At 43.4% G+C, this 21,089-nt stretch overlaps 1 protein-coding gene across 1 annotated transcript; it reads left to right on the top strand.

The window, feature by feature from the left end:
- Nucleotides 1–1,533: 1,533 nt before the first annotated feature.
- Nucleotides 1,534–10,812, top strand: GCM1 (glial cells missing transcription factor 1). Its single transcript, XM_083832411.1, has 5 exons — nucleotides 1,534–1,756; nucleotides 3,398–3,650; nucleotides 4,691–4,803; nucleotides 5,816–5,944; nucleotides 8,699–10,812. Exons 1-5 carry the CDS (start codon nucleotides 1,655–1,657, stop codon nucleotides 9,260–9,262), a joined length of 1,161 nt encoding a protein of 386 aa, XP_083688537.1. The 5' UTR covers nucleotides 1,534–1,654; the 3' UTR covers nucleotides 9,263–10,812.
- Nucleotides 10,813–21,089: the final 10,277 nt, after the last annotated feature.

Genomic DNA, 21,089 nt, shown 5'->3' with positions numbered 1-21,089 from the left:
GGAATCAGTGCGTCTCTCTGCATTAGCTGGGGGCAGGAATCCAACTGAAAATTAAACATGACAGCGTTTTACAAGGACGAAGAATTCCACCACATCCCAGTGCCAGAGGTGCTGCTTTCGGCATACATAACAGAATAATTATCATACATTTTTTTTCCAAATCAAAATAATTCAGCACTGGTGTTTTATCTAACTTTTTCTCTAAGAGGAGCCGAAGACAGATTTCTTCTACTAGACCTACCTTTCTCAAGCACTTCACAAACCCAGGAAAACATTATAGTGTCTCTCTGTAGGGAAGGGAAGGGAAGGGAAGGGAAGGGAAGGGAAGGGAAGGGAAGGGAAGGGAATGGGGAAAAAAAAAGAAAAGGATTATTTCAAAACTAACAATTTTTCAAGCTGTTACACCTTAGTAATAATTAAAGCCATACAAAAAAAAAAAAAAGAAATGTAATATGCCTCATCATCCCATAATTATTGCTCAAAGTTTTTGCTACTATTTCAGCTTCTGCCAGCAAGTAACTAGATATGTATGACTCACTGTAACTTTGGGTGGTTTTTTTTGTTATTATGAAATTATCTGTGTCTTTCATTAAACTTTAATATTTAAGTATGGCTTTATCTTTATCGTTGTAACATAAAAGAAGAAATATTCTATTTTCTCTAATAAGATGGAAATTAAAAATCAATTTCTAAGCCATCTCAGTTTGAAAAGTAATTTAAAAAGCAATGGGATTGTCATTTTTGGATTATATAACAAAATATTTCATGTTTTGGAGCACACGATAGTACAGGAATTATATATTTAGTAAATTCATCCTAGTTTTCCAATGCAGCTCGTATGTTGTTTTTCCTGACTTTACTAACTCCATCTTTGTTGAAATGAAATGTGAAAATACAGGAGGATCTGGTGTTTCCTATGTGAATGTATATGAGTACCTGAGTATTTTTAAGCAGTGATGTCCCCTTCTCCTACAGTCTAACATCTCATTTGAACCTCTGCTGGCTTGTGGTGGTGTTTTGTTTTGTTTTTACTTGTCTGCTGCTGAGGAAGGAAAATGCAGGTAGCCCAACCTCCTTTTCCACACTTCCCTCATGCAATTGATAAGCTCTCGGAGATGCCAACAGCTTTCGAAATGTCTGAGAGCCATCTCATTTGACATGATGTAGCAGTCCCCTCTTGTTGGTCACCTCTCTCATGTGCAGGACATGAAATGCCTACCGGGTAAGCAGCAACTCAAAGCACCCTTAGCAGCCACCGAGTTCTTCAATCAGTTTCTCTCTGGAAATATTCATCCAGAGTTAGACCACATGTCAAAGAGTCTGTCAGAGGACTTACAACACTGTAAACCTGGTGGGACCCAGAAAAATAAAGCAGACAACAGCACAATTTGCTTGCTATTAACCGTGCCTCTGTAACATCACAGTCTATCTCTAAGCTATATTTTCCACTGCATTGCTGGCTTGCAAAACTTTTAATGGAACAAGTTTTTCTGGCAGAAGAACACTGATTTTTATCTTTAATGAGCAGCCTCTCTATCATTTAGCTTCAGGAAACAGCTTCCTGGTTGTAAACTGCTTGAGAGCGCTGACAGCCAGTCAACTTCAAAAGCAGCCAGTGGAGACTTTCTTGCAAAGTTTGGGAAGGGACTCAAAAATGCTGAGGGCTGCAGACAATGTTGTTATGGAGCAGGAGGGCTCTGCTTCCAGAAATGGAGAAATGACAAGTTGGGATATCAATGACATCAAACTTCCCCAGGTACGTGTCCGTGTCTTAGAAATTTAGCCAGTTTTGACCAGTCTTCTCCACTTCAAAAATAACCTCAAAATCTCTCTTTCCTCTGCATCTTGTTGCCTTTATGCTTTTTATCACCTTGAGTTATGGGACGCTGTTTGGCTGAAGGGCTAGAAAATAGCCAGTAAAATATCAGTTTCCACGCATTTTCCCTTCAATATACTATTGAAAAAGCTGTTGATACAGTAAATATAGCGATGCTACAGATTCATTGTTCCTCTAGTCCATTGGTGGATCAGATGCAGAGAAGGTGGGAAAAATTTTCTCTTGCTTTGCATGCTCAGTTGGAGACACCTGGGACTTGATTTTTCCGGTGGGAAGTGCGTTATGAGAAGAGCACAGCGCCTTGCAGCTCTGTGTGCTCAGCCTTGCTGCAGACCAGGCTCCAGTCAAGTGAGCTGGCTTTCGGCATGGGGCAACACGCCTTTTGGGCACCTAGTAGAAGCTTGCCTGCTGTGGGCTGGAAGTCTGTTTTGCAGAGATGTGCTGAGAGGCAGCATAGTGGTCTTTCCTTCCCTCAGTCCTTTTCTTGTCCACCTACCTCAAAATCTCATCCATGTTCTCCACGGAAAACCCACGGCACCCCACAACCCCAGTGTCATCTCCCTGTTTCTTGCCTTAGCACATTTGTGCCGGATTCTTCTGCTGGGCTCCTTCACCATCCAGCTCCACCTTTCAACCCTGTTTTCTTACCTGATCCCAGTTTCTTCCCTACTGTGTCACTGCTGTTTGCCTAAAACCTCCATGTCCCAGGCTACTTCTTGCACTGTCCCCCACCCCAAGGTCACCTTCACCTGCATTTCAGCCTGCAGGCTTCCCCCACACCCTTCCCAGTGCTCTCCAATGGCTCCTGGAGGAACACAGGTTTTTTTCTTCTCAGTTCATATCCTTACTGCTGTAATGGCTCTCAGTGGCTGGGATCAGCATTTTTAAAGAAAGTCCTATTAAGTTTTTGTACCCCTCCTAGGATCAGCCTTTTCCCTCCAAAAACATCAGAGGGTATGTTTTGTGCTTTACAGCTTACTGCATTTGTTTTGGCTTTGCTTAGTCCACAGTAGTGAAAATAAAACCTAACCAAGTTGTTCTTCGTGTTGGACTTCAAAAAAAATTTGCTGGTAAGTCCTCCATGGCACTCAGGCCAAAAGGAACCAAAATCTAGACCAAAAGACCTACAGATGTGGGAATAGCCTCAGTCCGATTCTGTATTTGCCCTTTTTCCAACAAGTCGAGCCAAATCAAGCCAAGTGACTCAGTGTAATGCTGCCTGGATGGCAAAATAGGAAAGTATGTGCTATGTTACGTCAGGTGCCCCACCTTCCCCTCCTGGGGCAGTCCTGCGCTGAGCTGGACCCACAGGTGGGTGAGAGCAGCCTGCTGGCCAGGCTTTCCTGATGGGTTTGGGCTTGCGAGGAGCCCTGGGGAGTTGAATTTTTTTTCTTTCTTCCCTCTGCCACTTTCTCCGGGGAGCTGAGCTTCCAGCCTGCATTGCTGCTGCAGTGCCAGAGTGACCCAGACTAGAGGAGACCCAGCAGAAGACCAGGTCTGCTGGCTCCTCCACGAGCTCTTCTCTTCCCCGGCCTAACACCAGCTCTGGTCTCTTTGCAGGACGTGAGACAGACAGACTGGTTTCAGGAATGGCCGGATTCCTACGTGAAACATATCTATAGCTCAGAGGATAAAAACGCTCAGAGGCACCACAGTAGCTGGGCAATGAGAAACACCAACAACCACAACTCGCGCATCCTGAAGAAGTCCTGCCTTGGGGTGGTGGTCTGCGGCAACGACTGCTCGACCCTGGATGGGAGGAAAATCTACCTTAGGCCAGCCATATGTGATAAAGCTAGGCAGAAACAGCAGCGTGAGTATGAGGACGGCTGCTCTTCAAATGGCAGTTGATGAGAGAACACAACATAAACCAAAGCAAAGTAGAGGAAACCCTTTGGATTATCCAGCCTTCCCTGTGCCATTCCTTACGTTCAAATGCAACTCTTGATTTCGGAAGAATGCATTTCACATTTCATACTGCTGGGGAGAGGGAGGTTCTTTGCCTGTGTCTTTTTTTTTCTTCTTTTTTTTTCTTTTTTTTTCTTTTTTTCCTTTCTTTTTTTTTTTTCTATATTTCTTAATCTGTATTTCTGATGGAAATTGGTTAGAGGCTGATTTCTCAGGCCCATGAGAGAGGCTCCTGAGAAGGCTGTGCAGCATAGGCAGCTTCCTGCTGTGCTGTTCCTGGTGACCTGAGTGGTGGCTTCACTATTTCATGGGCCCAAGAGTAACTCAGGAGAGTCTTGCAGGAAAGAAGATGCTCGTAAACTACGATGACTGGAAAATAGGCCTCGTACCCACGTCATCAGAGACAAAACAGTGCAAACAGAGAAAATGAGCTGGACACATTCTTAATGAAACTATTCCATGCACTTCTTGATTGCTCACTAGAGCTAGCACATACTGATTTCTGAAACTGATGAACGTTTCAGCTAAAGAAAGATTTTACTCAGGCACTCACTGAGGTCAGAATGATGTCCTCTAAAATAACCAGACGAGAACATATTTGACATTCTACTTCCAAATTAAAAGAACTGAAAGAAAAAAAAAAGTGAAACTTTGAAGGTAAAAGCCCTTTCTTTAGAAATAAATGACCACACTAAATTAGAATAAAGCTATAGCAGCAATAGTCTTTGCCAGTTATATTTAATAATTAAACAGAATGAAGGTAATTTGTTTGCTTACATTAAGTTTTATTTATGTTTGATTTTTTTTTTTACATAGCTTTTCCCTAGTGTAGTTTCTAAGCCCCAGACTAGAAGTGGCAATCCACCACCAATGAAACCATTGCATCAGACGGGATTCATCTGACTGGTGTTTCATAGGAACTATTGCCCACTGTCTTTGCTCCAGGGAAATGCTGCCCAAACTGCAACGGACCCCTGCGGCTCCTTTCCTGCCGAGGCCACGGTGGTTACCCCGTTACCAACTTCTGGAGGCATGAAGGCCAGTTCATATTTTTTCAGGTTGGTATAAGATTACCTTACATTATGCAGGTTAATTTTAAATACTATTTTTTATATTGATTAAGGGCATAGTTTATTCCAACAAATAAGGGCCATTGAATATGACAAGGTCAAGTGGTTGTAAGGACAAAAATTTTCACAATGAGTATGAAAGGTCCAGAACAACTTCGTCTAACTCTGAAGGTACCCCTGCAGGAAGTTGAGTTAGATCTCCAAAGGTCCCTCCCAACCTAAATTAATCTATGCTTCTATGATTTTACAGCACATTACATTTTTCATTTAGGCTCTCACCAAAACCTGTTGATTTTGAAACCCTTTGCCTCAGGTACATAGGAACAACCAAATGCTCAAAGAATCTGAACTGCCATGTTATATCAACCTCTCTGAGATACCATGTATAGGTATGAGGCTATCCCAAGGGATTGTCTATGGAAAATGCCATCTATGCATTATATGCAACTTATACCTGGAAAAAAAGTGCATGCAAATGTTTATATAATGGGCGCTGTTTTGGGAAGCCATACTCCCAGTTTAGTTCCACAAAGGCTGGTTTGTCTCCTGTTTTCCAGTCTTCTGAATCTTTACACTTGTCTTTCGCTTACATGCAAGTTAAAAAAAGATTAATTCTCAGTGGAAGCTAATGGAAATTAATGTCCTGATAAACTTGTCTGAAGTCTAAGAAGACTGAAAATGACTGTAGGGGCATTGTAGCCAGGCTTCGGCTGACATTGTGGCTTCAATTGGGTCTCCAGTGTGGGGTGTTTCTTCTGCATATAAATGCGGTGTACTGGTTTATTGTGCTTTTACTCATTTAAGGAAATTTCTGCCCCATCACACCTTATATGAGATCTGTTTGTTACTTGAGCTCACGTTAAATAAGTCTTAATAATGCAAATCATTAAACTAGGCAGCGTGTGTGTTTTTGGCCAGTGGGGGAAAAAAATATCCTGCTCCCTTTATATTAATAACAAGGTTGCTGCTGACTTTAACATATCACGATTACTTTCTAAAGTCCAAAGGGGCTCATGACCATCCACGTCCAGAAACAAAACTAGAAGCCGAAGCACGGAGGTCAGTCCAAAAAGCACGGACAGCTTTTTCTCCACCTTCTCCAAGGTTAAAAAGACTCCGGGAGATCAAGGTAACTTTTATTATCAATAAATGAAATTGCAGGGTGAGGGATCCAAAGTCCAACACATTGTACTGAGGAGGTTAGCTAGGCTTTGGTTTTGGTGGGAGCAGGCTTTAGGTCTCTGCATACTACCAGGTGAAGTAGGAACAGGGGTGTCCTGAGCATCCTGCTCAGCTCAGCACTGCTGTCGATTACCAGAATTCCCCAGCCAGAGCCCCTTCGAGCCTGGTGGCAGCAGGAGATTACCTCTACACTGATAAACAAAGCAGGGCTGGAGGACTACCACTTCACCATTCACATGGCCCTTGGCATGGTTTTGGCCAGTGTGAACTCATGCTTGCAGACAGTCCTTGGCCTCATTTTATTTAGTGGTGTGGACGTAGCTTTGGAACTCCATCTCTTTCCTGGTTTAAAATGCAAGAGTTCTCTTCAGAAAATTTTCCTACAAGTGTTCTGTTAATGCTGCCCCATAAATTAAATTATTTATAAATAAATCTGGGAAGAAAGTAATTGGATATTTGGTCTAACCAATATTGATACTTAACAAGAATATTAGTGGGTTTTAATTGGAGTTAACTATAGTATCGATTACAGCGCCTCATGAGAAAATTGTAACAAATGAACACTCAAAAACTGGGCACTGGCAATAACTGGGCTCAGGAGGAAGATTTGTGTGTGTGTGTGTGTACACACACATAAACACACTGCATACTATTTTACAACTGAATACAATATACAATATTACCTATATTGTATGTCTATTTTATACTGAGTATGGGTGTGGAAGCACTTGTGGAAGAGAGCATCTACACAAATCCCACAGACCATTGTGTGCCTGATGGAGGGAACCATGTAGAGCAGTGAGGGTGAGGCTGCCTCTAGTGACGTTCCTTGCAAAGGTTGTGTTACACTCCCCTGTACACCACCAGTCTTTCCATGCAGTTTGTCTTCTGATGTGCTGAAGATGGTGTATCCTCCCCAGCCTGGAGTTAAGGATAGTACTTACAGCCCCTTCGTCCACAGAGGAAAGGGATAATAGGACCGGGTGGAGACAGCCTTCTTAAATGACATGGGGAAGCTGGGGAATCCAGGTGTCCAAGAAATAGATAAAGAGTGAGCAGAGGAAGTCAAATCCATTTGAATGGAATATGAATTTAAAAGCTGAGCCTATTTCTGCTGGAAGTATTAAAAAAGACACTAAAAAACAGATAAGGAGTGACGCTGATGAAGACACTCTGACTTGGGATCAGACAGTTGGAGAATATGTGACGGACAGACAGTGACATCTTGACACAAGTGCATGGGAACACAAAGAGATGAACTTCCATGTTATTATCTAACATATACTGAAACAATGATTTTCATACTGTTGGTTTAATTTTGTCCTTACAATCACACTGAATTAATCCTCACTTACTGAACCACATGGCATTTTTTGCTTTTATTCCCAAGTCTACATGTCTAGAGGGTAGCACCCTCTTTGTCTTTCTCTTTCTACAACATCTTTCTGCAATATCTTCCTGTTCTTTTTTTTTTTTTTTTTTTTACTTCATATTGTGTACAAGTAGGAACTACTCCTACATATCACCTAATAAACATCTAACTATCTAATAAATATCTAACAGCCCACTCTTGAGCTGCTCTGACTCCATGCAGTCAGGGTGATTGCATTTACCCTCAGCTGGCTTTTCAGTTCATTCCTCTCAGGCAGGTTTGTCTTGGAAATGACCCTTTGTATTCCTGGTTTTGCCATGAACAGATGTAATACAACATACTCAGCAGTCTGATTTCACATGCAGGGTTTGTGTTGCTGAATTTTCTCCTTAGAAAATTCAGTTTTGATGTGCTCACAAGATACGAGACAGGAGAACTGTAGAAAATACATGAGTCCAAAATAGAAAAAGTGATATGTAGGATGTTTTCTCTATGGCATCACCTGTTTTTTAGCTGAAGATGGGCTGGTCCTACATCAGGTCATTGGAATTTCTCCTCCTGGTGAGGGGAGAGCAGCTTAAAGGAGCTTTGCTACTCTGGCAGTCAACAAGTCAGAAAATCACTATAATTAAATGTATGCAAAAGCAGGATTACAAAGAAATGAGACCTGCAAGTACTAATCAGAAATGATAGCACAGAGTGAGTGTTGTGAAAGGAATTAAAGTGTGTAAAATTATAATCCAATAATTAGGGCATTTAAAGAAGTTGAAAATTATCCAGGAAAAAAAAATGACTCAGAAGAATAATTCCAGTGTACTGTTCCCTCCTCGAATGAAATATCTGTTTGTGGCACCCAGAAAGAAAAAAAAACAGTTAAAAATAGAAGTAAAGATTCTTAAAAAACTGGATCATAATATTGGATCAGAAAGGTCACTTCAAAACAATCAGTTACAAAGATCTTTTCCAGTTTTTTTGAAACTCTATAAAAATAATTTAAATTCCGTGGAAGCGAATTAGAATTAATATTAGAATAATTTCATTTTCAGGTGCTTCTTCAGTATATCCTGAGAGCTGTGAATGTAAGATCTAGTGGTTATTTAATATTAAATAAGGATTTGGGTGCAAACTGATGAACCAAGCCCACAACCGTGACATCAGAGCCCCTGTTTGGTTTGTCCCAGAGCCCCCAGGCACTACTCTGAAAGGAGGCCCTGCTGCCGTGCCTGCTTCATTACCCACATTAATTGAATGCCTTTTCGAACGCATTGACTTGCTGTTGTTTTATGTTGCTAAACTGGACTGCGTTTCACTAAACCCTTCCTTTCCAAGTCTCTGACAGGTGAGACGCCCAACCAGGAGGCCTTGCCTTTGTTGCTTTCCAAGCCGGACGGTTACGTGCTACCTGCCAGTTTTGGGGGACATTTAAGCAAACGCTCTCCAGAGCAGACGCCAAGCAGCTGCTTTGGGCAGCCGCCGTACCTGAGGGTGGCTGGGGAGGACAAGGAGGGCCGGGCGCACCCTGCCCATGGCGGCTCGTGCACACAGGCCTGGAGCAGCACCCAGCAGGTCCCCGCCATGCCACCGGTGACAAAGGGTGGCCATAACCCCCTCAGGCCTGGTGCTGGTCCTTCAGGGGAGGACACCTGCAAGAGAAAAGGCCCTCTGGCCTACAGCAGCGGCTGCCATACCTTCCCTCCTCCACCATACCCCCCGCCTCAGCAAGGGCCCTGCCTGGTGGGGTCACACCACCACCACCATCACCACCACCATCACCACCATCACCTCCCAGCGCTCCTCAAGGGAAGCCAACGAGATGAGGAAGAGGCAAAGCACTGTACAAACCCCAGCTACTGCAACAACGACATGTTTTTTAACCTGTACCCGTTACGGTGACTGAGTTAACATTTCCTCTCTGTCTTACACTTCTGGCAATGGGGCTAGCTTTCCATCCCCGGCTACCGTGCTGATTCCCTCTTTATCTTCTCTTTTAGACCTGAGGAAGGGCTTTCGTGCCTGCAGACCCATCTCTGCTCTTTTTTTTTTTTTTCCTAAAAAAAAAAATAAAATTTAAAAATTCCCCCACTAATTCATTGATCTAATAAAAAGCATCATCTCTTTCTACAAACTACCTCGCTACCATCGCATTTTGGTAGCATTTCATACCACCAGTCCTATGACTATACTGCCTGACCCAGTTTCAGACCTGTATTTTGAAGGTGCCTCACTGCTTTTTCCATCCACTTTTCAGGTCTTTCATTGCAAGCTGTAACAAATCCTTCAGCATCCTTTCCTATAGATCACCCTATTTTCTGACCACTTCTGTAAGCTGTATTTCATCAGGAGATATCCATTCCCTAACATCTGTTTAAAAAACATAGCGTGCCAAATATATTTTTTTTGCCTGAATTTAGTGATCTGTCTTTGAGATCTTTGGCAAAGGTTTCTTTACCTTTTTCCCATAATTCATATCTGACTTTCCCAACCTCTCTTGCTCTCTGCACTGCGTCTCAGGGGCCACCAGCCCACACCATGCAGATGGAGGCACCAACACGTCCCCACTGCCAACTCTGCAAGGAAGAGATGAGGGGCGTCGAGTCTGGAGCCACATTTCATGGCTGGTTCCTTCAACATCCATGGCTCCACACACTGCCCACCCTTTGGAGTACAATACAGCATTGGCAGTCCCGACCGGCCCCTACCTGTGGAGCAAGCCATGCCTGAGCGAAATAACTTTTTTATTGGGATGAGTCTGGGAGGACAGTATTACAAAACAAGTGGCAATAAAAACTTCACAGTACCTCAGACTGCAGCATATCTGGTGTCCATCAAAACAGGTTCGGTCTTCTCATTTGTCTTTTTTTTTTTTTCCTGCTTGTTTTCAACTTTTTAGTCTTTTTTTTTTTTAAGTACTTGGGAATACATTAGCTATTAGGGAAATGGCTCTAATTATGAAGGGTGGTGGAGTTTAGAGACATTTATGAGACAAGAACAAATTATATTTATAGAGTGTTTCGAAATGTTTATTGAAATTTGTGAAACAGACTATGTGTAGTGATTTTAAAAAAATCTAAATGTAGAGCACAAAATAACAGCCCGCTGTTCTAGTTGAGGGTCGGTTCTCCAAACTTTGATTTACTCCCATGCTACTATCAAACTCCGCTAATACCAAACTCTATTTGGTTTTATTATGGTTTATGTTTTATTACGGCTCAGTATCTTAGGCATAAACATCAAGGGCAGTAAAAACCTCTAAGACAGCAAAAGAGAATTCAGTAAGAGCCATAAGCACTGGTGCTCCGAGAGGTGAGATGCAGACAGGACAGACAGATCCCATCAGGCTTCGTGTCCCATAGCTGAGATTCCTCTGTGGCTGCCCAACCGGCCACACCAGCAGCGACCCTGCCCACAGACATCTTGTTCTGCTTTGTCTCACCTTTCCTCCAAATTCCTTACATCTTGCAGCTTCTGCTTATAATCCCGTGCACCCAGGCCCCAGGACTGACCCCCAGTATGGGGGGACCCACGGCCCCCATTCGCACAGCGCTCATTGCACCAAGCATGCTTCCAAGTTAAACACATTCGAGGCCCAGGGATAGAGCAGTGTTCCCTTTTGAAAGCAGGAAACTAGCACGCAGAGTGACAACAGGGTTTTTCTCAGGAAAAGCACAGAGAAGATTTCCAGATTTGCATGCTGCCAGGGTCAGTCTGACCTTATTGCACTGACTTCTGTGTTGGCAGCAACCCTCCCCATTTTTTGGTACAGTCTGTACATTGGATCAATTCTGGTGCCAGATTTATAGCCATTTGGCTCAGAATATGAAGACACTAATCCCAGTTGTTAACTTTGCAAGACTGACTTTTTGCAACATGTTTGGGATATGTGAAAAGAAATGTATGTACCTCTCTGCTTTAAGCCTCTCCTAACCACTTCTAAGGTACTGTGCTTGTCTGTGGGCAGTGATAGGAATCAGAGGTGAAAGATGGCATCAGATGCATTTTACCCTGCAATTTGAAGAAAATATCCTGAATACTGAGGTAGTTTGGGTTAGATCTATGAAGGCACACTGATCTATATGCAAGGATATACCCGCAGGTAACACTGCAACCATATTCTCTGCTGCAGAAAATGTTTTTCTGCAAGGTGCAGCTGCAGCAAAATATAAGGAAGACAGCAGAGAATCTATGAGATCAGGATGTGAATGATTACATAGATGAAGGGCTTTGTTCCAGCTTACAGGAGTTTCAGCCAGCTGTAACTACTGCCAAAGCTTATGTAAACATCCCTGCATGGCATGGATAGTCTACACTCACTGCTTTCCCAAGCTCTTAGCTTTGAAAACCCTGGCCTCAGTGTCTAAAGGGTAATTCTTTGGGAGTAGTCCCAGTGCTTGCTTTAAAGCAAGTATTTTGATATATAAGGGCTCTTCTAGGCCATCAGAGACACCACAGCAGTTACTCAGTATGACACACAGAGCCAGACTGTATCTTACAGGAACATAATATTTCTGAATTTCATTCATTTTTTTCTTTGTTTGACTCAGAATCACAGAATGGTTTGGGTTGGAAGGGACCTCAAAGATCATCTAGTTCTAACCCCCTTGATCATCTTCATGACCCTCCTCTGGACTCATTCTAATACATCCACGTCCTTCTTGCACTGGGGGCCCCAGAGCTGAACACAGCACTCCTGGTGGGGTCTCACAAGAGCAGAGCAGAGGGGGACAATCACCTCCTCCATCCTGCTGGCCACACATCTTTTGATGCAGCCCAGGACACGGTTGGCTTTCTGGGTTGTAAGCACACCTTGCCGGCTCATGTCGAGCTTCTCATCAACCAACACCCCCAGGTCCTTCTCCTCAGGGCTGCTCTCAATCCATTCTCCACCCAGCCTGTGTTTGTGCTTGGGATTGCCCCAGCCCAGATGCAGGACCTTGCACTTGGCCTTGTTGAACCTCATGAGGTTCACACAGCCCCACCTCTCCAGCTGTCCAGGTCCCTCTGGACGGCATCCCTTCCCTCCAGCGTGTTGACCACACCACACAGCTTGGTGTCATTGGCAAACTTGCTGAGGGTGCACTCAATTTCGCTGCCCATGTCATCGACAAAGATGTTAAATAGTGCTGGTCCCTCTAAATGCAACATTTAAAGATGAACTCTAGACATGTAATCAGGGGGAACTAGTTTATTGTTATTGTTGTATTGCAATAAAATTCAGTTGGATGCTTCTATTTTTTTGTTTTTTGTTATCCTCAGAATATCGTTGTAAGAAAGGGAAAGGCTTCTGTATCAGTCATGCTGACAGGCTGATGGAAATGCAGAACATGGATTTGACCCACATCTGCCAAGCCCTGGGCACAGACCTTGTCCGGTTTCTTCTGGCTTTCCTCTAACTTTGTGCATGAAAAGAATTGCAAATCAGGCTGAACACAATCAGATGTTTTCATTTTCAACCACTGACACAAAATCCCCTGCCTTTGGCAGAGTGACGCTATAAACTGTTTCTATGTGCAAGATTATGGGCTGCTTTCTAAAATGTGCTCCTAAACGCATTCTCTATATTTCTAAACAAAATAAGTATGTCAAAATGCTGGTGATAGAAAGCACTCCAGCATCGTAAAGTTTAGGAGATACACTCCAAGTAATTTTATCAAAGATTTTCTTTCCTCTTCGCCTTTGTGAGGTTTACTAAACGGTGTGTCTGGTACTCATGGAAATTTTGTTCTGTTTCACCTCAGTATAGTCACTTAGGGCTTTTTAAGTTCTTATAGCCATGGAGTTAGAATAGGACCATCTAATCTTTTACTTTATTGCACACAAAATGTAGAAGTGGTCCCTACGGTGTGTCTCAGCAGGGGGGGCAGCCTGTCCGTGCCAAGGTAGCAGCTGCAGGGTGGGGGCCCAGGAGAGGCAGGGGAGGATGGGGAGGTGATGCTGTATATTTAAGAGTTACAAATGAAGAAAGTCTGCTGGTGTGAGATTAAAAATGGATGCAATCAGTAATCAAGGCAGAGCATAAGTAGGATATTAATGCTGCACATCTGAAAACCCTAAAAATTTGAACCTGGCTCTTGTGCAAGCAATGTTCTGAAGACTGGAAAAAAGCAAATGTCACTCCTACCTCCAAGAAGGATGAGAAGGAAGATCTGGGGAACTGCAGAGAAGGGGGAATGGGGACCAGATGACTGGAAAGCAGCTTTGCTGAGAAAGACTTCGAGGTCCTGGTGAACATGAAGCTGACCATGAGCCAGCAATGTATCTGTGTGGCAAAAAAGGCTAAGAGCCTTCTTGGGCAGTGTTATGAAGTGGTGCCAGCAGGTCAAGGGAGGTGATCCTTCCCCTCTGCTCAGCACTGGGGAGGCCACACCTGAAGTGTTGTGTCTGGTTTTGGGCTTCCCTATACAAGAAAGATAGGAACATACTGAGGGCAGGGGGGGAATGTCCTGTGAAAGGTCAAAGAGATGATTAAGGGACTGGAGCATCTGCTATCTGAGGAAAGGCTGAGAGGGCTGGGGCTTTTTAATCTAGTGAAGAGAAGTCTCAAGGGGGTGAATCTTTTCAGTGCACATATATATATATATCTGAGGGCAGGGAATGAAGAAGGCAGAGCCAGTCTCCTTTCACTGGTGCCCAGTGACAGGATGAGAGGCAACGGACGCTAATTAAAAAAAAAAAAAAAAAAGAAAAAAAAAAGAAATTCAGTCTGAACACGTGAAAATATTTTTTTTCACTGCAAGGATGGTCAAGTACTGGCACAGGCTGCCCAGACAGGCTGTGGAGTCTCCTCCTTGGTGACCTTCAAAAGCCACCTGGACATGGGCCTGGGCACCCTGCTCTGGGTGTCCCTGCTTGAGCAGGGGTTGGGCCTGATGGGCTCCAGAGGCCCTGCCAGCCTCAGCCGTTCTGTGAGTCTGGGAACACTTACTCCATCAGATGGAGGTCTTCTCAAGCCAGTTGCAGCCTCCAGATGCTTCTGCTTGAATTAGCCACGTACCATGTGGCACATCTGAAAAGGCATCCAGCAGCCTGACTTGCTAGGATCATCCCCGGGCAGCAGGACAAGGCCTTTGTGGCCCTGCGGTGAACAGCAGAAGCGATCTGAACACCGTAAGAATCCGTTGCTCTCCTTGTTGGATTCCTTGACTTCTGTGAGCAACACAAGATGGTCTTCTGGATGGCAAGTACTTCCTGAGGCACAGGCAGTCCCTTCAGAGGACAGAGCAAGCCAGGAAGGTCTCTGACCAGCTTTTCACACTGAGTTTATTCCTCCTGTTTTAAGTTAGTAAATGAAGACACAAAACTGCCTTGGAGGGCTTGCCTCAGATGTGAGTGTTCTTCATTTCTCAAAACCAGTTATGCCAAGATTCACACTGCAATTCCTCACATTGTCTGGCAGTTGTATCATCAGTGACGTGACTTACGCCTTCTGTTACCAAGCATTGCCCAATCTGTTTGCTCTTCTAAAGACAGTCATAAGTACTACAAACCACAGCACGAGCAGTGTCCTCTTTTGCTTGTTGCCTTCTGTGCTTGACAGAAACTGTCAGGGAAAGGCCAGAGCCACAGGCAACTGTGCATCCAGCTCCTTTTTGCTTCTGGAGGGGATAGCAAACGCCTGAAGCAGGATCAGGTCCCTCACCCCCTGTCCCTAAGAGAGCGTCCCTACCAGGGCATGGTGGGGAGCAGCTGGTGGGGCCTTCACCTGCCCCAAACACCAGGTGGGGAGCAGAGGAGCGACCATGTGCTGCTCTCAGCACATCTGCAGCCCCAACCCTGGCTCCTGTGGGACCAGGGGTGGCAGGGTGAGGTGCTGGCATCCCAGCCTTACCTGGATGGTGCTTAGGCAGCATGCAGGCCCTGACAGCAGTGAGTAAAGGCTGCTTCGTACGCTGCTGTGACCAAACTAGTGCCTGTGGATACTGTAAATACTAGGCGTCGTGGAAAACTGTTTGCTAAACTTGCAGTTAACCTTTACACACAGCTGTACTGCCAAATGTAAGAAAGCAAGGCTTATCTTCAGCCAAAAGAAGTAAATCTCTATATCCATGATTTGAAGGAGAAGCCCTTTCAAAAACAAGAAGCCCTCTGTGGCCCTCCTCTGCTTGGTGAGGCTGCAGCCTCTCGGCACGGCAGGGATGAGGCATCCTGCTGCAGGCAGACAGCGCTCGGCCCCCCTCAAGCTTGTCCTTCTGCTTTCCCTGCTCTTGCCCAACCCCTTAATAAAGCACGCAATTTGCTCTTTCCGGTAAAACTCGAACTTTCCTGTAAACCCAATGCTTTCTCGAAAAGGGCCCTCCCGGGTGCCAAGGGAGCGCTTCGGTATTTTTAAATGGTTGGTCCCTCAGAAGCTCTGTTCCAGTAAGAGATGCAAACCTCATTACGCAGCAACGAGCTTCAAGTTTTTCTAAATAGATACTTTTAAACACTCTCAGTGGGTACCATCAAACCTGTCTGAACCCAGTATAATTGAATCTTTGGTCACATTTATTCATTACCTGGTCAGCGGGTTCAAAAGTTATTGATGGAAATGGTTTGACTGACAGCATGACTGTGTAATACTTTGTTGTTGTTGTGTTTTTGTTTTTGTTTTTTTCAGGGTGTCGGGGAAGAGCTGGCTAAAAATTGATCTGCACTCACAGGGCTTGGAGTCCAAGCACACGTCAATACCAGTTCACCGAAGAGTGAGTGCAGCAGATATTGCTGCTGCTGCAAGTAGTTGTGATTGTCCAAACAAACTACATAACATGGGCTTTTTTTCCATCATAATACCCACCTCATCTCCGTGATGACCGTAACATTACCAGCTGTTATCCCATCTTAGTACTGTTGATAGCTAAGTGCACATTTAGAGAAAGGGAGCAAAAACCCCTCTCACTAAGATCCTTGCTCAGGATCTCCCTTCTCTTTCCATAAAATGCTAGTCACAGCCCTGCAAATGGCACAGTGGCATTAGGAGTGCCAGTTAGTTGAGACAGACTCCCTCTGGAAAACTGTTAAGGAAGCGAATGTAATTTCTAAGTGCCAGTGACCCAAAAAGTCCTGATTTACCTTATCCTAGCCATGCAGGCTCTTTGCTCTTATTTAGTAGGAACAGAGTTGGGGGAGTTTGAAACTACCTCCAAGGAACTCACTGTTCCTGCATATAGTCGATGGTAGCTGTATAACTACAACTTAATGCTCCTTCAGTTTTGGAAATAAGTTATTCTCTGTGCCTGGCTCTTTCCCGTTCAAGCACTCACGCCTGCTCCCAGGCCTGGGCTTCAGGAAAGCTCCTGGTCAGAACGAGAGCAAGCTTAGTTCACACACATCTCAGTGCCGGCCAAGATCACTTCTAGATCACTTCTACCTGCCAAGTGGGTAGTTTGGGCGTAGCTGCAGTCGGGATTGCCAGCCAGGTTCTCCATCATTAACCCCAAAACGCCTCATGACAAAGGCACGCAGCCAGTGCCAGGGCAGCCAGTCAGCCAGAGCGCCCCAGAGAACAGCCCTGCGCCTTGCACAGCAAGAGACAGGGTGGGACCCACCGCGTGGGCTGCCCCCACAGCTCCAGGGATGCCCTGTCCCCACGCCATGGGAGCATGCAGAGATGTGGGTTTGGCATCGTTGTGCTCCAGCCTACCCTCCTTGTCGCCATATGGACAATGCCCAAATCAGCAGGCGTACTCTGAATACACCTGCAGCACAAGGGCTCCTGAAAAACTTAAGACTCCTACTTTTACTCACTTTTTTCAATCTTTTATCACTTTAAAACCTCTGCAGAATAGATGTGATTTTAGCATAAGACAGTCAGAAATGCTGCTGTGTGGAACCTCAGAGATCACCAGCTGATCAACAGGAACCGTTGTTATTTCTTTGTCCCAGTGAGGGACAGTAATCACATACGATCTGCTGTATGGTTTGGGTCCCATAAAAATGTTTCTAAATTAGAGTCCCTTGAAAGGAAAGAAGAAAAACTTGATTCACAGCTTTGCACATACCCAGACAAATATTCATCTTATCATCAGCTTACTTTTTGCTGTAGTTTTTCAGGTTCTACAAACTTTGTGTTTTTTTCTTTTTTTTTTTCTTTTCTTTTCTTTCCTTCTTTCTTTCCTTCTTTCTTTCGTCTTTTGTTCATTCATTCTTTCATTCATTTGTTCATTCGTTTGTTCTTTTTATGTGAAATTTTTAAAAAGACACACTCTTTAAAAAGGGGACGGGTTCCAAATGAAACTGCTGGCAGCTCTTTTGTCCACTGCTACAAAAGTTAATGCTCCACCCCCACCCCCCAGCCTCTTTCCACTTTATTACCACTGGGAAATGCTGCTGACTTTAATATCTGTAAGTTTATTTTGCCCAGACTTTACTTTCCAGATCACCATCTGTCTAGACACTGTCAATTACTAATATATGTACTCAAGGTGAGTTTAAGGGTATTCAATATTTTCTTCTCCGTGTGATTAAATTTCCCGGCAGTACCGAACCAACCCACTACATTTGTATTTGTCATTTAGGGCAGATGTCACATCATCGAAAACAGATTAAAGACCTTTTCATCGATTTTTACTGAAACCAGCATACAGAGGTTGTGGGAAGTACCATGAACTTCAAAGGTCTTCTGGAAGGTTTCATAATAGCAGCTGTCTTTGCCTTTTGCCCCCTCCTAAAAAATGGTGAGGTGGAAGAACTGCACTAAAGGTGCCTGCTCCCCTAATTGTCTTAGGAGCAAAGTCACCTGTTTGTGTGACCACAGTTCCAGTCAGGAGACAAGGATGGCAGATTTTAGGGAAAAGAGAAGAAAATGATCCAATATTTTGTCTCTTTCTTTCAAATGTGTAACTGCCAGCTGATAAAGGTTAACTTCTCTGTAACCAATTGTCCACCCAGGTTAATAAACACTGAAGCGTGAAGTACTGGAGCCAAACCTAAGTTCTGTGCTCTCCGAGTGGCAGTGTTGAAATCGCACTTCTGTACAGCGTACCATCCTTCATCGTCTGAGGATGTTCCCATTTAGCACATCAGCTGCTTTGCTTCCCATTTAGAAGCTGCTCTGGAGTTTGGGAAGCAAATTCAGGACTGAAAACTCCACTTGGATTCAGACACTTAAAATCCCTTTGGGGAGCTGGCTTACCTGTTTATCCCCCATTCGGCTGTCTTATCACGGACATCTTACAGTGCAGAAAGGCAAGGAGCTGAACGCCTGGCAGGCTAAACCTACAGCTTGTTGCGTTTTCTCTTCTTCTTTTTTTTTTTTTTTCTGGAATATTCTCAAGTTTTAAAGATGTAAGGAAAAATCAATACTAAGCACCCAAGAACACTTCCCACTGCGGTGTGCCACCTAATGGCCAAGCAGCATCACTGGGCGCTGACAGCAGTAAGCACACGCCACAAAGCCGCACCCCAAAGCTTTTCTTCCTTATAAACCACCTGCACGGAGGGGTACCACTACTGGGGTGGAGGTGGGGAATCAAACAAGAACATTTCTTTGCAAAAAAAAAAAAAATTTAAAAAAAATTAAATCGCTCAGAATTTCTGTTTTAGCAACTTTTGCTAACAGAAAAGGTGTATATATATATATATTTGGTTAGTTATTAAACAGACCTGCGTGCTATGCTGTTTCATTCTTTATTTGTGGATTATACTTGTTAATATAATTTATTTACCATCTTTTCCAAAGTCTACCTGTGGTCTTCAAACAGAGGAGATGCAGTTCTACTATCACCTTTCCACTGGTCGAATATTTGTGAAAAAGCAATTCCATGTAGCTCTCTACAATTTTGTTGTTTAATCCATCATAAAATCATGCATATGCTGTCAATAATCTTATCAAAAGCAAATATTCAGCATTTTCGTTCTGATTTACTCTTTGCATTACATATGACCACATGTCCTACCAGCTCGTAGACAAGGTATCTCTTATAAAAGCAACAGTTGTGACAAGTAGTTTTTTCATCCTATTATATAGGATCCCAGCTATTTTTCTGTTACCGTAATGGAGGTAGAATTATTGAAAAGAAATTTATTTGGGGTGTAAATTTAGCCTGGAAACATGCAGGGTTTTGCACTTGTACTTACCTTCTCAAGGGAAGATTCATTAATTCAGAAACAAAAATGTGTGAAAAGGTGCCTACTCATCTTGGCTTTCCACACTGAAGAATAATTTAATTTTCCAGGATTTACTAGTCTCAGTTTTCTTAGCTCGGCATCTTACCCAGCTATTTCTCACAGAGCATTCTGAGGCTAAATTAATAAATGTGCTACAGAACTATTCAAAAGATGCCGGAATACCTGCAGTTGCTGAAGTAAGAAGGTTGCCAATCGTGAAATAGGTAAGAATATTACCTTCAGAAGCACTACGTGCTACAGTATCAGAGCTGAAAGTTTTAGTTGAGAGAAAATGCCATTTTTATGCATCCCAAAAGTTCCCATTCAGTAACAGATTCTAGTTCCTCTTTCAAATCCTTTGCTTCAACCAATATTATCTAGCACTTGGTCTTTTAAACATTCTTGTAAGGACTCAGAAGCTAATCTCTGGACAGGATAAATATACGTCAGAGCTCTAACTGTTCCTTTCAAGCAAGTCACTGTTTCAACCATTACGCAAGTCACTTGACCGAGAAAGCTGCTAGTCTTAAGCATAAGGGACAAAGTGCAACTCCAAACTGAGTGACTATCAAGTGGAAGTTTTCTCTACGTGTATTAATACTAGATAACATATGCAATGCTCATTTCTGTGATTCAAACTGTTTTGTGAATGTATATAAGCCTTCATATTTTTCTCATCTTGAACAGAAGATGAAACGGAGAAGTACATGCTTGCCCTTTCAATGTTGACAAGATTCCAAATATACTGGCATACATTCCAGTGGAAGTTTCTTGGGTTTAAACAAATAAATTAAAAATAAAAATTAAAATTAAAATTAAAATTAAAATTAAATTAAAATAAATAAATAGAAACACCTGAGTCCATTGTTTTCTTTCTTTCTTTAAAAACCTTGTGTAAGCATGGTGCGTTTTTGAAATTCTGACTGGGTTGGCTCGAGCTTTCTGATAGAGGAGCTAAGCTCAGCAACTGGAAAGTGTCTGCAGCTGATCTTTTGCTAATAGCACTGAATCACTCTCTCTCCTTCTCCCCACCTCTACAGACCAGCATTACACACAAAGGTGTAATTGGCTTTGATTAGACCAAGCCCAATTAGCATGGCATTTGGTCATCTGAGCACCTTCCCCCCACAAGATTTGCTTAGCATTTAGACTGTTTAACTGTACAGTGGGGGTGTGACCAGAGTGTTCTGGCAGTGCCATAATCTGTTTTACTCCCTCATCTCTGCTAAAGAAAGCAAAAACGCATTGTGTGTTTAACTGTAGGCTCATTCCAGTGTACTGCAGAAATTGCACAGACTGAAACAACTGGCTAGACTCCACTTTTGCTAGCATGAATTGAAGGCTCCAGAACATTATTCTGTAGAGTTTCTTTATTGGGACAAGGAAGTATTTCCTTGTCAGTAAAATGTTGGGCCACAAAGACCTCTTCAACAGCACAAAAGGCCGCTTGCTGTTTTCAAGCCAATGCAAAAAAAAAACAAACAAAAAAAAACCACAGATCAACAGCTCTGAAAATTATGCTTTTGTTCCCTTTTGTAGCTCTCCCTCCATTTACAAGTGGACTTGTCTCACCCCCAAAAAAATCTAGGGAAAAAGGACTGCACAAGTATGTATCCCTGATTCTTTCATTACTGTTACT

Source organism: Anser anser (genome assembly GCF_964211835.1).
Source record: "Anser anser genome assembly, chromosome: 3".
Lineage (NCBI taxonomy): Eukaryota > Metazoa > Chordata > Aves > Anseriformes > Anatidae > Anser > Anser anser.
Note: the sequence above shows the minus strand (reverse complement) of the source record. Positions and strands in the feature narration are given on the sequence as shown.

What these genes read in the sequence shown, in the direction of transcription:
- GCM1 (XM_083832411.1), top strand. Translation starts at nt 1,655, where the DNA reads ATGCTGAGGGCTGCAGACAATGTTGTTATGGAGCAGGAGGGCTCTGCT. An exon ending in ATGACATCAAACTTCCCCAG is followed by an intron (nt 1,757 to 3,397) that starts GTACGTGTCCGT and finishes GTCTCTTTGCAG; the next exon opens with GACGTGAGACAGACAGACTG. An exon ending in AGCTAGGCAGAAACAGCAGC is followed by an intron (nt 3,651 to 4,690) that starts GTGAGTATGAGG and finishes TCTTTGCTCCAG; the next exon opens with GGAAATGCTGCCCAAACTGC.